Below are 17,094 nucleotides of genomic sequence, written 5' to 3'. Positions count from 1 at the left end.
TTCAGGAACTTACCTCTTTAGACGCATCTCGATGGTGTCATGGACAGAATTGGCTTGAACTTTAAAATTCACATTCAAATTTATGCTTACTAGCTGTTTGGCCCTAAGCCAACTTACCTGCCTTGGTTTCCTCATCAATAAAATGGAAACAATAAAGTGCAGTACTTCATTGCACTGGGAGGATCAAATAAGGTAATATTTGTGTAGTTTTAGCATTTAAAGACTTCCCTTCCTTTACTACTTCTTTCTTCCCTTCCTCCTTTCCTTCCTTTTCTTGAGTCCTTCTCATCCTAAACTTTCCTATAATCCTAGATTATATAGTTAGCCACTGTGGGCACTCTTCATTTATTGAATCAGTGGTCTGATAGCTTTGGTCTGTGGTAGAACTGAAGTTGGCACTATTGCTGATGTCTCAAACCTACTTTATGTCATTGAAAGCATATGCCAGACAGTGGATTGCATAGTCCATGAGAAACTTTTTTTTTTTTTAAATCAAGAATGTTTTCTGTTCTGGTGCACCTTCATGTCACACATAGATGACCCAAGATTCTCAAAAGCTCTGGCAGCAGAACCCATATACTGCCAAATTACCTCCTTTTGGGTGGTTCCAGGTAGGATCTCCGTAGCAGAGGGTATCTTCTTTTCAAGTTCAGCCTGGCTAAGTGCAGAAAGACTCCCCTGTACAGTGGCCACAGTAACCTAGGAAACAGAAGTAAGAAAAAACACCTTATTTTGTCACAGTGCTGGCAGGGATGTTGAAAGAGGGTGAGAAGGTATTAAGAAACACAGGTTTGGGATAATGTATAAACTGTACCTTTACGACAATAGGCATACTACATGTGAGATCTTTGCTAGTTCCTCGATACGTGTAATCATACATATTGAGGAAGAGTTGAATCTTATTAAATTTGAGATCCTTGCCATTTTCAAAACCAAAAAAACAGAAGGAAGTTGCAGCTGAATCAAGGGATGGCTCACAGGTTATCTTTAGAGAGGTAAATTAGAGGATTGATTTTTAGTTGTGCAAGGAGAATGCTAATTTCATCAGATATTTGCTTGAAGCTCTTGTAAGCATTTTCAAAAAGATGGTCATACAAATAATTGCAGTTTATGTACCAGTATCTACTGTAGAAAATGAAGAAATGAGGAAATTTTACAAAATATTTGATAAAACGCTTCAAATAAAATCATACATATCTGTTACCTGGTGACTTGAGTGGAGTGGTGAGTGTGGATAAGAATGCTAAAAGTTTTTTGGAAAATAAGGATCTGAAATGGAAGAGACCAAAAAAAGTCATTGAAATCTTGTGATTATCTATCATCAATACTTTTTTTTTCTAGAAAAGCATCAGAAATCAGTGAATATGGTACACATTAAATAGCATCACACAACGTATACACACACAGACCAAAACACATGCCAAATAATATTTTAACAGGTATCAAATGGTTTTGTATTGATTTAAAAGTCATTCCTGAATTCATTTGTCTACATAATCAGACCAAGAGTTTGTTAAAGCAAAGATCAAAACTACTACAGTGTTATTCAAATAAAAATGAGAAAAGACTATGGCATAAAATTTTTTTTTAATTTAATAGCCTTTTATTTACAGGATATATACATGGGTAACTTTACAGCATTAACAATTGCCAAACCTCTTGTTCCAATTTTTCACCTCTTATCCCCACCCCCTCCCCTAGATTGCAGGATGACCAGTAGATGTTAAATATATTAAAATATAAATTAGATACACAATAAGTATACATGACCAAAACGTTATTTTGCTGTAGAAAAAGAATCAGACTCTGAAATATTGTACAATTAGCTTATGAAGGAAATCAAAAATGCAGGTGAGCATAAATATAGGGATTGGGAATTCAATGTAATGGTTTTTAGTCATCTCCCAGAGTTCTTTTTCTGGGCATAGCTGGTCAGTTCATTACTGCTCCATTAGAAATGATTTGGTTGATCTCGTTGCTGAGGATGGCCTGGTCCATCAGAACTGGTCATCATATAGTATTGTTGTTGAAGTATATAATGATCTCCTGGTCCTGCTCATTTCACTCAGCATCAGTTCATGTAAGTCTCTCCAGGCCTTTCTGAAATTATCCTGTTGGTCATTTCTTACAGAACAGTAATATTCCATAATATTCATATACCACAATTTATTCAGCCATTCTCCAACTGATGGACATCCATTCAGTTTCCAGTTTTTAGCCACTAGACTATGGCATAAAATTAAAATAACTTGTTTAAATAGGCCAGATATATATCAATGAAGTTATCAATGAAGAAATAGGGATATGAAGAAAGGACATAGACACCAATTAAAGTAATGAACTTCGGAAATTCAATTTCTGTAAATCCATTGTCATAATGAGGGGAGAAAGTTACTAAAAAGGGCCTCAGTTAGTAAACACTTGATTTGTCAAGCATGGAGATAGGATAGGTGATAGAATTGCTAGTTTAGAATATCATCTCATGCTATTATGGAGAAGGATGATGGAAGATTGTGGGAGATATCGTCTTATAAAACCAGTTTAAATACATTTTTTTTGACATCCAACTAAAAAATTCATTCTGTGAGCATTTTTAAGACAACAAAAAAGGGAGGAAAAACCATGGAAAAGGTCTTCAAAGATTTTATGCCAAACTCTTACTTATGAAAGAAAATATAATCATCTCGCTCAGATTAACATCATAGTCCCAGATTCACTTATAGTTAAAAACTGCATTAAAGGGAACAGAGAAAGATTGGAAGACAGAAAAAAACCCACATGTTTATGGAAGGAAAATAATTCAAAGCAAAGGGATGGTCAGGATGGACACAGGCCAATCTTAGATGTCTTATGGAGCATGGGGAGAATAGGGTACCCTCTCCCTAACCAATAAAATTTGGCAAGGAATTTCATTGAAGGTCTTTTATTTACCCTGAGCTTTCTAGTGTAAGTTACTTTTGACCAGTATTTCCTCTTGTTTGTAGAAGCTGTGAGGTTCTTATGTAATGCTTGCTGACAATAATTGCTTAGTAGTTTTTGATAATTGTTTCTTTTTGGATACTTACAGCATTTTTTTTTTCTTTAATGAGCTCTGGGTGTTGGCTTTGACATTCCTGATGCTTTTCCTTTGGGGTTTCCTTTCAGCAGGTGGACGTTGGATTGTTTCTATCTTGACATTATCTTCTACTTTTAATGGATCTACAGTTTTCATTATCATTTCGTGAAATAAAATATTCAAGTCTTTAAAAAAAAATCATTGTTTTCTGAGAGCCCAGTGATTCTTAAATTCTCTTTTCTTACCCTCATTTTCAGGAAAGCTATTTTTTTTCAAGTTATATGTTTTTCCTGCTCTAATGTAGTTATGAATCTTGGAATATTACAATTTTTCAAGGAATCAAGATTATAGGTGATCCAGAGACGATGTTGAGAAGCCTGGTGGACCTAAATAATTTACACCCTATTTCTAATAATGTTCTGTGCTCAAAAAAGTGGTATAAGGAATATTATTTTTAAGGGAATTAGTGACCAGAAGGAAAGGCAGTTCTTGTGTCAAAAAGCAGGGATAAGTTTTAGAGGTGCTGAAAATACCATGACACATTTAAAAAAAAAAAACATAGAAAGAGACCTCTAGTACTTTAAATAAAATTTTATAGAAAAGTCCATAAAAGATATGGAATAAAAAAATCTAATATATTAAAAAATAAGGGAGGAATGGACTGTGAATTGCATCAAGGAGGAGAATATATACATTATTAAGATCTCAAAGTCTTTTTTAAAAATATTTTAAAAATTTTTTTCCATTAATCTCTCCTTCCCTACCTATCTATCCATCAATCCCCATTGAGCAAATTAAAAAAAAAACATAAATCCCTCAATTCATCTCTATACAATCCTGTAAAACAAATTTCCATATTGGCTATGTCTGACATTGTAAGGCTCCTTTTATATTATAAGCTCATCCATCCCTTCTCTCTCATAAGATCACTAAAGTATTTTCTCTTCAATTTTGTTGAAATGGTATTTCAGAATTCTAAGTTTTTTCTCTGTAATAGTTATTATTGTGTGAATTATTCTAGTTTTGTACACTTCACTCAACATCAGTTCAAAAGTCTTTTTGGTTTTCTACAAAATTGCCCATTTCATTTTTCCTTACAACAAATTCCACTATGTTTATATTCCACAATTTCTTTAGCTATTTCCCAATAAAATACTCTCTCTCCATGTTTTGACCAATACAAAAAGAACAACTATATAAATTTATTTGTGCACCTTATAACTTTTTTTCTTTCTTTGATTTGAGGATATGGGTTATCTACTAGTGGTATAGCTGGTATATGTGGTATATGTGTAGTCTATATGGTATAGAAGGTATATGTGTAGTTTGGTAATTTTCTGGGCTTCATTCCAAACTTGCCTTACTGACGGGCTATCAGTCCACAGATCTACCAGCAGAACCTATTTTCACATGGCCTGACACTTTTCTATTCTCCTCTTTTCCAGTTTGATGTGTCTGAGATAGGTCCTCATTTTTATTTCCCAGCCTAGTAACTCTGTACCCTATGGAATTTGAGCTAAAAAAAAAAAAAAGCATGTGGTAAGGACGTTCTGATACATGGCTTTAAAGCATGATCTTTTTTTTTTTTTTTTTTTTTTTTTTTTTTACTTTTTATTTACAAGTTATATGTATGGGTAATTTTACAGCTTTTTTCTATAATTTCCTTTTTTCTTTTCTTTTTCTTTAAATACTTTTTATTTACAAGTTATATGTATGGGTAATTTTACAGCATTGACAATTGCCAAACTTTTTGTTCCAATTTTTACCCTCCTTCCCCCCACTCCCTCCCCTAGATGGCAGGATGACCAATGCATGTTAAATATGTTAAAATATAAATTAAATACAAAATAAGTATATATGTCCAAACTGTTATTTTGTAAAGCATGATCTTAATAATCAGGTCAGAAATTCTCTCTTAAGTACTACAAAGCATCAGGAACCAGCCTCCAGGGAGATGTAAGGGAAATTATTTTGGGGTGTTCATATTTTTTGAGGAAAAAAAACCATCGTCATCATCCCTCTTTGTCATCGTAGTCTTATATGTTAAAACTTTGGTATCAGATCTGCTAGCATCTATGAAGCAACAGGTAGGAAGACAATATCGTGCCTTAAGCAGAAAACCTTCATGCTTTTCCATTCCTTCCAGTGTGTGACATGGACAGTCCCCTTCACTTCCCTGACTCTCTGTAAAATGAAGGGATTGAATTAGGTCACCTTCTAGCTTAGTTCCTACTTTCTGCGATTCTTAGGATTCTGTGTTCTGATCCCCTGACAGTGTTTTTCTTTTCCTTTGTTATTTTTTATTCTGAGTCACCAGTGTGTCATTGTTGCATCCTCCTCAGATTTAGTTTTAAAAATTGGAATTCAGAAGTTTGGTTCAGAGTTGGTATTGACAGCCTGGCAAAACTGGAAGGAATGGGATCTGTGGTGCATGTAGAGGGGTATATTTTTCAATGAGAAGGGCAAAGTGATGACGTCAGAGAGTTTGAAGTAAAGGGAAGGAAAAAGAGGACTCATTGAGAAATTTCTCAGTTTAGTGAAAGTTAACATCCTCACAAGATATTTAGTCCAATTAACTTAATTCTGAACTGAAGTGTTAATGGGGGGAGATGGTTTAATATGGCAGGCTTACCAGATAACCTGAAGGGAGTGGGGCAAGGGACCAAGAATTATTAAGTGTCTGATGTGTGCTAGGCACTGTGCTAAAGTACTTAAAAGTGCCATTCAGCCTAACTGAGTGGTCTGTTTGGGTTTGGGAAGGATTTGGAACACTCCTTAAATTATACCGTGTTAGTTACTGCCTGTGTGGTCTGTAGATAAAGCAGACCTTACCAGAGTCACCACAGTTATGGGCTTGTAAGTTCCCACAGCACACTCCACTCATTTTGTTCTGAACCCATCGTTGGGGACCTTCATGTTCTCTCATACTTTTACTATAATCTATATTATTAGCTCCTGGTAAACAATTTTGGTTTTGTTTTCTGTGTATGTGTGTGTGTTTCCCTATAATGCATTTGGAGTCACAGCAAGTCAATGTTAAATATGTGAAGCCAGATTTGAACTCGGGTCTTCCAGGTACCAGGGTCATTGTCTATCCAGTGCACCATCTAGCTGCTCCACCTGGTGAAATCTTTTTCCTTCAAGACCCAGCTGAAATGTTACCTGTTCCACAAAAATGTCCTTGATCCAAGTCTTTTTCTTAGAATTCTTAGTTCTTTTGTACTTCCCTTATGCACTTACCATGTTTATTTCATATTACAGTTATCTTTAAACATATCTAATCTCCCTTATTATATCATAGTTCCTTGAAGGCAAGAACCATGTCTTATTCCCACAGCACCTGACAGTGCATTGCACATAATAATTGTTTAATAAATGTTTGTTGATTTGGGTCGTTGGTTGAAAAATAAGCTACGTAATTTTACCATTTGAGCAGTATTTGTGGGTGGGGGATAGGGGGAGGAAATCTTTCCATCCTCCATTGCTTTTGGTCAGCTGCTTAATCTGATCTGAAGGAACTTTATATTTCCCAAGAAAATAAGATTTAAAGTCCCATCACTGCAGTCATTTATATACTTGCATTGTTTGTTAATGGGATGTAAAGAAGAAATATTACTGTTTCAAGAAATTGTATTGATGTTTTTTTGTGTAGATTTTTCCTAAGCCTCTACTTTCTCAGTGAAAATTATGAAGAATTGCATTGAAACTAGAAGGAATTAGATAATATAAGACAATTCTCTTTTTACAGATTAGAAAAGTGGGGTTGCATAAGATTGATACAACTAATGGTAGAATCAGGATTGTAATCTAGATCTCCTTCTCCAATTCCAGTGCTGTTTACCAGAAATTGCTCGTGGTCTCAGGGAAGTTTCTGTAGTTCATTATTATCGCTGTAAAAAGGGTACAATAGTGAACTCAAAGGACACACATTTAGTGAAAAATAAAGATATGATTTTGGAGGACACAGGAAAACTAATTAGGGAAAGACTGATTTATTAATCACTACATTGGTCTTAACAAGCAGCATTCTCAAGATGAAGTCTTTTTTGAACTAAAAATGTATGAGTTTTTTTTTATAGGCATACATTGAAAAATTATGTGTTTGTATTACTGTTTAGAGTTTTAAAACTTTTTGCATGACATATAGATGTTTTATAAATTGGGATGCAGTTAATCAGTTTACTAACAGTTTGTTCTTGTTCTTGCTATGTGATGAAGGTAGTCTTAATATGTAAAATTAAGAACTTTTGAGAGTAATTGACAAGCATTGAATGGGTAGTATTCATAATTTAAGTTAGTGGTTCCCCAACTTTATATCATCATACATATGACATGTAAAACAAATACAATAAAATATAATATTCAGACATTGACAAAAATTCTTTAGAATTTTATGTTTAATATTTAACATGTATGGAACTAACTGCCTTCTAAGGGGAGAGGGGAGAGGGAAAGAGGGGAAAGTTTTTGCAAAGGTCAGTGTTGAAAAAATTACCCATGCATATGTTTTGTATATAAAAAGCTATAATAAAAATAATATAATATATAATAAATATTAATAAAATAAATAATAAAAAAGAAAAGAAAAAAAGAATTTTATGTTTATAACTTTAAAAATAATAGACAGGGAGTGGGCAAAGGATCTTGACTATATTTTGCCTCACTACTCAGAAGTTCCTAAAACTGTCCCGAAATATTAGAGAGGACCCTGAAGATTTTGAGTTTCTGAACCTCAAAAATCCAAGGGGACTTAAGTCTAGGAGGTATAGATATTAGCACAGAGACATGGGCAACAAGTCAGGAAAGACCAAGCAGAGATGATTATTCTGTTCATAAGTAAAGCATAGAACAGATTCGGATCCTGGCATGAAGCCCCAATTTAGGGATCTGAAGAATTGAGCAAATCAAAGAAAACACTAAATATTTTTTTAAAATTATTACAAATCTATAGATCTCCAAATAGGAGTAAATAACTTTAAAAACTTTAAGCAGAGACTCAAAAAGAATGAATTTTTCACTTGAACTTCATGAATACTTTAAGGCAAGAGATAAAAGAAAAAAGAAATGAAGGCTCAAAAAGAATTAGAAAGACAACAAATATAGAAAGTAATAAAGCTTCCTGAAACCTAAAATATGTTGAACAGAAAACAATTACTCTTAGATAACAAGAAATATTTGAACAAAAAAAAAAAAGAACTGGGGGTGAGGGAGAGATGTATATTATATACCTGATAGCCAGGTTGCATCTGTATTTTGCCTCTGCTAGTCTTTTGGAACAAGATGTCCTCCCAGAATAAGTTTGTCCTTTCTAATCTCATTTGTATACTGTTTAGTCAAGCCTCTTCTTCCTCTGATTGGAGGGTATAGGATAGAGTAGCAAACTCATCCCCATGCTTTTATTGAACCAGATTCAGATCTTCCTATCTGCTGCCCTACCTGATTTCAGCTTCAAGGAACTCTTGTTTCCTGGTCCCTCCTGCTTCCCAGCCCAATCTCTGGCTTTCTTCCTTTTTTATCTTTCCCCTTACATATTATATGATATGAGCTCATTAAAGCTAGGAACTCTTTTCTTTTTAAATCAGTTGTATATCTATGTACATACAATGTGTCTCTGGCATATTGTAGTCATTTAATAAATATGGATTTCATTGGATTGGATGTCAAAAGACTATCAAAAGCATATCAAAGAGACATATTAAGAATCCCTGGACTTGGGGCATCTTAGAATAATGGAGTGAAAGAGGTTGGAGATATTAGCACCTAGCTCCCCTTCCATGTACCTCTTAGAAAAATATCTGGAGAATCTTTCAGATTGAATACTGATTGGGAAATTCAGAAAAAAATAGCAGTCATTTCCCACCCTCACCCCCCAATCCAGGGCAACTTAGGACAATGGATAGAAGTCTGCAGATTTTGGGGAGAAGGTCTGGTTTGAAGTACAAACAGCTGTGGTAGTGTTGGTGCAAAATCATTCAGCACCCAGGAACTGAGAAAGGATAAATAAAACAAGGTCCTGGAAAGAAGTTACAAGGGGTTCTTGAGGAAAAACTGAGTGCCATCTTACATCTTTGTTACCCATCACCCAATTCCAGGTCTCAGATCTGGGGATAAATGGTTGTGAGCATTAGCCCTAACAATGTACTAAAAATAGAACAAGTTCTTGAAGGAAATGATGTAGAACAGAGCATAGTGCCCCAGACCAAATGGGAGCTACTAGGTCAGTTGTTTTGAATCTGTAGGATTTCCTAGCAGTCCAGTAATGACTGAGTCTAACAGTAATCTGCTGAAATTTCTAACAAAAACAAGCCAATAGACTCAGACTTGGATTAAGAATTTGTAGATCTTCCAGAAGGACAGTTGAAGAGATTCTTCTGTCTCCCCAATTCTAACCTGAGTCATATCACTTAAAAAAAACAGCTTTTTATTTTTCAAAATATGTCCAAAGATAGTTTTCAACTTTCACACTTTGTAAAACCTTATATTCCAATTTTTTCTTCCTCCCCTAGACCGCAAATAATATAATATAGGTTAAACTTGTATAATTCTTCTAAATATGTTTCCACATATATCATGCTGCATGACTAAAATTAGATTAAGGCAGGGGGAACACAAGGAAAAAAAAACAAATAAAAAAGATGAAAATATTAAGCTTTTATCCACATTCACTTTTTGTAGTTCTTTCTCTCGATACAGATGGCTCTTTTCATCACAAGTCTATTAGAATTATCTGGAATTACCTCATTGAGAAAAGCCAGGTCCATCACAGTTGATCATCACTTAATCTTGTTGCTGCATACAATGTTCTCTTGGTTCTGCTCCCTTCACTTAACATCGGTTCACACAAGTCTTTCCAGGCTTTTCTGAAATCTGCTGATCATTTCATATAGAACGATAATATTCCATTAAATTATTATACCAAAACTTATGGAGCCATTCCTCAGCTGATGCTACATTAAGTCCTTTTCCTTTTTTTATGACCTCTTTGGGATACAGGCCCAGTAAGAGACACTGCTCTATCACTGTATGCACAGTTTGATAGACCTTTGGGCATAGTTCCAAATTACTCTCCAGAATGGTTTAATCAGTTCACAACTTCACAATGCATTAGTGTCCCAGTTTTCCTGTATCCCCTCCAATATTTATCATTATCTTTTACTGTCTTGTTAGCCAATCTGAGAGGTGTGAAATGGTACCTCAGAGTTGTCTTAATATGCATCTAATCTATAGTGATTTAGAACATTTTTTCATATGCTAGAAATGGTTTTAATTTCTTCATCTAAAAATTGTTCATATACTTCGACCATTTACCAGTTGGAGAATGGATGATCACATCACTTTGGAAGTGTTGAAAGCTTGCAGGCCCTCATATAGATTTGTGAAAGCCACAGAAGGACATAAATAGGACAAAAGCTCATGCCAGATCCTCTTACTGCTTCCAGAATTGTTTAGAGCTCTCATAAATTCAAAGTCTAGCAATGAATTAAAAGAATGAGCAGATAAACAATTTAACCATAAAGAACTATCATGATGAAGCTCAAGATACAAACTGAAGAAAAGAATTATTCCTCAAAAACCTACAAGCAAAACTTTAATGATAATTAAATTTGGGTAACAAATTCAATAAAAATTCCTAGAAAAGTTCATATAAAAACTAAAGAAAGATCACTGAAAATGATTTTTAAAATGAAATGAGAGTTTTAGAAGAAATAATGTGGGGGAAAGGCAAGAGATAGGGAAGAAAGATATAAAAATTAAATACCTTTGTAAAAGAGATACAAAACTTTATTGAAGAAAATTAACTCCTTGAAAATTAGAATTAGCCATATAGAAGGCAATGGCTTAGTGAAACAAATAATAAAAACCAAAGAATGGGAAAAAAATAAAAGAAAATGTGATAACATTTCTCATAAAACAAAAAACAACCTCTCAAAAAACAACCAGGCTGGAAAATAGCTTGAGAGGAGATACTTAAAAATCATTGGACTACTTGAAACTAGTGAACAATAACCAAAAGGCTTACATGTCATGTTTCAAGAAATCATAAAAGAAAAAACATACAAATATCTTTGAACCAAAGGGCAAAGTGGAAATTGAAAGAATCTATTGGTTATCTCCTCAAACCCCAAATGAAAACTCCCATGAATATTATAGCTAAATCCAGAGATCCCAGCATAAAAGGAAAAAAAATACTGAAAATGGTCATTAATAAAGAATTCAAGTACCAAGATGTTATAGCTCTGTTAGTACCACTATAAAGTATTCTATAAGACAAAGAAAAAGAATATATTTACAACCAAAAAATAACCCACCCAAAAAAAACCTATTATAATCTGTTGTGGAGTAGGAAATCCTTTAATGAAATAGAGAACTTTCAAGCTTTCCTAATTGAAAGACCAGGATTGAGGAGAAAATTTGATATAAATACAAGATTTAAGAGAAGCAGTAAAAGGTAAAGGTGAATCAGAAATTAAAAGGGATAAAACAAGATTAAACTTTATATTCTTGTATAGGAAAGTGATACATTTGAGACTTCAGGACTTTATTGTTAACAGTTAATAATTATTAACTAATAAGACTGTTAATAGTCTTAAAATGAGTCTAATATTTTGTTGTGATTGTATGAGCTCATAAGAATTAAATGAATGGGAAAAAACGTGCATTAGGAGAGGGTGGAAGAAAGAGGGAAAATTATCTGACAAATGGGATACATAAGGAAGAGTGTATACAACAAGGAGGAGGCAGGTAAAATGGGATGAAACTTGAACTTCACTCTCATATGAATTTTTTGAAGGAGGAAAAAATGCACTTATATACAATTGAATACAGAAGAACATCCGACCCAATAAGGAAATAGGAAAGAACCAGGTTAAGAGAAAAGGGAGGAATAAGAGGGAAAATAAGTGAAGGAAGGCATTATAATTAATACAGATTTTTAAAGGGAAAGGGGAAGTTTGAGAAGGATAAGAATAAGAATAGCAATAAGAGGATAGTCAATCTACATATTGCCAAAAGGAATATAGGTATTGAATTCATGTCACTAGTAAAAATATATGTATTAAATGGCATAGCAATTAAATTCTTATATACTAAATTCTCATATACTGTACCTCTAAAGAATATTGAATGGTAATAGAAAGGCGTATACTATTTCTCATCTATGTAAGGCACATAAATTCACAAAAATTGGTTTTGTATTAGGATATACAAATACAGAGAAACAAACATTAAATACATCTTTAATTGGTCATAATGCATTAAAATTATATTGAATAAAAGTGAAGGAAAGATCAACAATTGATAAAACTAAATAACTTAATCCTAAAGAACAGAGAAATAAAAGCACTGATTTTGGAAACAATTATTTCTTTAAAGATAATGAAGCAATATATATAAAAATTTGTGGAACATAATCAAAACATGAATTTGGAAACAATTTTATCTTTGAAGACTTTCTTCATTTAAGGAGAGATAACAGATATGGCATTCAACCCAAAAACCCCTTAGAAAATTAAAAAAAAAAATTAAACACCAATATTGAATCCTGATAATCAAAGAAAAATTAACAAAATTGGAATTTTTTAAAGAAATTAATTAAAAATAGGATCTTTGTTTTTAATAATAAGATCAGTGCTTTATAATTCTCTCTATTTTGAGTCTAGCAACAGCCCTGGGGAGGTAGATGCTCTTTTTTCCTGTTTAACACATGACAAAACTGTGACTTGCTGTAACTGTCTGAAACTGGACTGAACTGGACTGCTTTCTTTTTTTTTCTTTATTTTTTTCCCTTTTGATCTGATTTTTCTTGTGCAGCGTGTATTTGTGAAAATATGTATAGACTTGACTCCAGCCCCAGTCCTCTATTCACTACCTTAGTAAAAGCAATTGCTATTTTTTTAAAAACAAAACTGACAATCTAAATTAAATGGATGAATTTCAAAATATAAATTGTCCAAGATTAACAGAACAGGAAATAGATTATTTAAATTTATCTGTCTTGGGGAAAAAAATGGAAAAGCTATAATGAAATTGAAAAAAACAAAAAATCCCAGGTTCACATAGATTTACAAATGAATTCTCCCAAATCTTAAAGGATAATTTCAATACTACATAAGCTGTTGTTTTTTTTTTGGTTTTTTTGTTTTTTAAAGTAAAGGAATCCTACTAAATTCCTTTTGTGATACAATTATGTTCTTGATACTTTTAAGCAAGGCTTATCAAAACAAACAAAAAAAATTATACCAATTTCTCTTATGATTATTGAGAAATTTTTAAAATAAAATACATGTAAAGAGACTACTGTAATATGTTACAAAGATATTACACTCTGCCCTGACTAGATTTTTACTAGTGATGTACAGTTGATTCAATATTAGGAAAAGTATAGGCATAATTATAAATTAAAATTATATGAATATTTCAATAGATGATGAAAAGGTTGTTGACAAAATACCATACCCATTCCTACTAAAAAAAATACAGGAATAAACAGAACATTTCTTAAAATAATCATTTTTCCAAAAGAGCATAAAATAGAAGATTTTCCAGTAAGATCTAGAGTAAGCAAGAATTTTCTTTATCATAATCACTATGCAATATCACACTAGTGGAAATTCTAAGGTTTACAGATAAACATAGTAAATAAACTACTGTTTGATAAATTCAGAAATCTTGGGTATTGCTAAAAAACTCTCTAAATTCAACAAAAACTGTTGGGAAAATTGGAAAATAGACTGGTAGAAACTAGGATAGACAAACATCTTATATATCAAGGTAATCTCCAAATACTACTTGACTTAGACAAAAAGGATGATGACAAGCAAATTAATGAAACATGGAATTTATGTCTAGCAGAAGAGTTCATGATGAAGATAAGGTGGATATGGGGCCATTTTGATTATTTCAAATTAAAAACATTTTGAACAAAACTAGTGCAGATAAAATTGGAAGAAAAGCAGGAAACTGGATGATGGGGGAATCTTTGAAATAAGTTTTCTTTGATAAATTTCTTATTTCTAAGATATACTGGGAACGAATCAAATTTACACAAAGAGATATTCCCTATTTGAGACATTATCAAAGGATCAAAATGGGCCTTTTCCAGCAAAAGAAATCCAAGCTATTTTTTAAAAATAAAATTCATCAATAATTGATCACATGCTAAAATTGAAACAAGTTTAAGGTTTTATTTCCTAATTGTCATATTGGCTAAGATGACAAAAAGAAAATAATGACAAATATTGGAGTGGCTGTGCGAAAATAGGTATTTTATTTAACCCATTATTTAAGTTGTGAATTGCTCCAATCATAAAGCAATTACAACTATGCTTCAAAAGCTATCAAACTATATACTTTTTGTCTCAACAATATTGCTACTAAGTCTATATTTCAAAGAGATCAAAACAAAAAAAAAAAAAAAAGGAGAGGAAGAGGAGACCCCATATATACATGGGGGTATTGTACTGAAAACTGAACTGATGCTAACCAATTGGGGAATGATTGAACAAGTTATGGTATATGAATAGTGCTATTATATTGCAAGAAATGTCCTTAGGGCAGTATTTGAATTTAGATCTTCATGATTCTAAGTGTAGCTATCCATTGTACCATCTGGCTATCAAGCCAAAAGATATACACTAGATATATAAGGTTCAGGAGAAGTGTTTTGATATAAAATAAATTTATTTTGTCCTTTTTATTATCATTAAGAAATTAAGCAATTTTTAAATTTTAACACAGATGTTCTCAAAATACTTTATACTTTTAAATTAATTTTTTTTGAGTTGCCATTCAAAATACAAATTAAACATTTTTTCTCTTTGGGGGGGGGACAGGGAAGGGAGAGGGTTAAAATGGCTCGTATAGGAAATTGTTTCGAATGATAATACATTTTTGTCATGAATTTTACTTTTCTTTTATGGGTGGAGGGAGAAGTGAGAGAATTCAAAACTGAATATGATTCAAAGCACAAAAATGATTAACTAGATTCCTTGAAAAACATGATTAAAAAAAAATCCTAGATACTGTATTTCAAGAAATCAAAATTGAAAATTAAGTTTTAAGAGCTGCAAAGTTACCTCAATTAGTGATTAAAATATTCATTCCTTGAGGGTTATGTAATACAATAGCATTTTAATTTCTACAAGAAAGCTAATTTGTGGGGTTTTGTTTTGAAGTTATTTTAACTATGAGAGTTGAAAAGGCATGAAGAGCTTTGTTTTGCTTAACCAGAACTGTTTTGTTTTTGTTTTTGTTTTTTTTTTTAATTCTTTGCAGTGCGAATTTATCTAAGGCTGCTTGGGGAGCTTTGGAGAAAAATGGTACCCAGCTGATGATCCGATCTTATGAACTTGGAGTTCTTTTTCTCCCGTCAGCGTTTGTAAGTTGTTTAGCACTTGAATCAGAGTTTGATTAAGAAGTCAGAATTTTCACATCTTGTTTATTTAGCATTCATCTTTAACTTAAAATGAATATGGAAGAAACAACTTCTTTTGTCTTCTGAGTTATTTCACTTTGACACTTTCATCTGTTTTCATCAGTATATCATTCCTTTTAAAATTTTTTTGTTTATTTTTGTTTTGCTGTCACATTTCTATCCATATCCCTCTAATCCTTTTCATAAATTTCATCATAACCTGACGACGTATAGTAGTGTGCCACAATTGTGCACACTCCTTACCTCCTGCAAAGGAATGGGGAAAAGCTATCTTCTTATAATATTTGTTTGGAACTAGACTAGGTCCTGATGTTTCAGCATCTTTCAGTTTTGATTGTTTTATGGTTCTTTTGCATCATTGAAGTCATTGCAGATCTTTATTTGCAGTTTTTCCCCACTTCGTTCTGTACCTGCTCGTATAGGGCTTTCCATATTTATCTTTTTCATCATTTTTTATGAAGCATATTTGAGGCCTCTTGCTTCCCCTTGGCTTGGTTTAGCTGGTCTGCTAAGTTGGTTCACAGAGATGTGGCCTCTGTGCATTCTTGGAGCCACAGGTGAGACTTGGGTGACAAGTGGGCACCAAAGCGGGGTGAGCAGTCCTGAAAAGGGCTCAGCAGACCCTCAGAGCAGAGGTGCCAGTCCTTCCCATGAGTTAGGGGTCTTACCACAAGCTTGGAAAGACTTCCCTCAGCAGAATGGGCAGTTTTGTTCCAGTGGCCATGAAGGCAGCTGAAGGTAGGAGCTGTGGAGCACTTAGAGTTTGGTCACACATTAATCTGCATCCCAGGCCATCTCCAGGCATCATCCTCATTTTTGTCTCGTGCCTGGACTTTGATAATTCTGGCAGAGTGAGGCTGGTGATTTTGTGTACTTCCACCTCATGAAATCCAATTCATTCACAAGTCAGGACATCACCTGGGATGTCATTGGACCTCTTTAACAACTCCACCAACAATGCTGTCATTTTTCCTTGGATTTTTTCCCCTTCGTCTCTGGTTGGGTTAGAGCAAGTCCTATGGTTTTTGCAGCATTAAGTGAGACTAGGGAAAGAGTAGTCCATACAGAGTGGATGTAGCTTTTGAGAACCATTATCTATGGACCACCCTATCCCAAACTTTTCTTTCCACATGGCTGGAACAAATCAATATCCTGCAATAAAGATGTTCAAGGGGTATGGTAACAGAATAATCTCAGGTGAAAGCTGATTATATTTTTGCATCTGTGGCTAGATTGTAAAGTTGGAGAAAGGATACCAGGTAACCACACAGCACTCTTAAGTGTTAATTTTTTAAGATGTTTACCATGTTGAGATTTTTATGTTTTTGACATGTGGATTCAGCAACAATCTTTCTATCTAATATAAGAATCTTTTTTTTAAGAGTAAGTATAATTAAATAAGAAAGACGTTAAGGAGGTAAATAAAATTTTAGAAAAGTTAGGTATGATAGATCTTTGGAGAAAATTGAATGGAGACATAAAAGAGTATACTTTTTTCTTGGTAGTTCATGGAACCTATACAAAAATTGACCATGTCTTAGGGCATAAAAACCTCAGAATCAAATGCAGGAAGACAAAAATAGTAAATTTATCTTTTTTTCGGATC

The 17,094-nt window shown here is 33.2% G+C and overlaps 1 protein-coding gene across 3 annotated transcripts in view; it reads left to right on the top strand.

The window, feature by feature from the left end:
* TDP1 (tyrosyl-DNA phosphodiesterase 1) overlaps positions 1-17,094 on the top strand; it is a 156,956-nt gene that overhangs the window by 100,251 nt on the left and 39,611 nt on the right. For all 3 annotated transcript variants that reach the window (XM_031952363.1, XM_031952364.1, XM_012547405.3), the window contains exon 15: positions 15,329-15,431. In XM_031952363.1, coding sequence (XP_031808223.1) covers positions 15,329-15,431 — 103 coding nt within the window. The remainder of the gene's footprint in view (positions 1-15,328; positions 15,432-17,094) is intronic.

This window comes from Sarcophilus harrisii, chromosome 2 (genome assembly GCF_902635505.1).
Source record: "Sarcophilus harrisii chromosome 2, mSarHar1.11, whole genome shotgun sequence".
In the NCBI taxonomy this organism is placed as follows: domain Eukaryota; kingdom Metazoa; phylum Chordata; class Mammalia; order Dasyuromorphia; family Dasyuridae; genus Sarcophilus; species Sarcophilus harrisii.
This window is presented reverse-complemented; position numbering and strand designations above follow the sequence as displayed.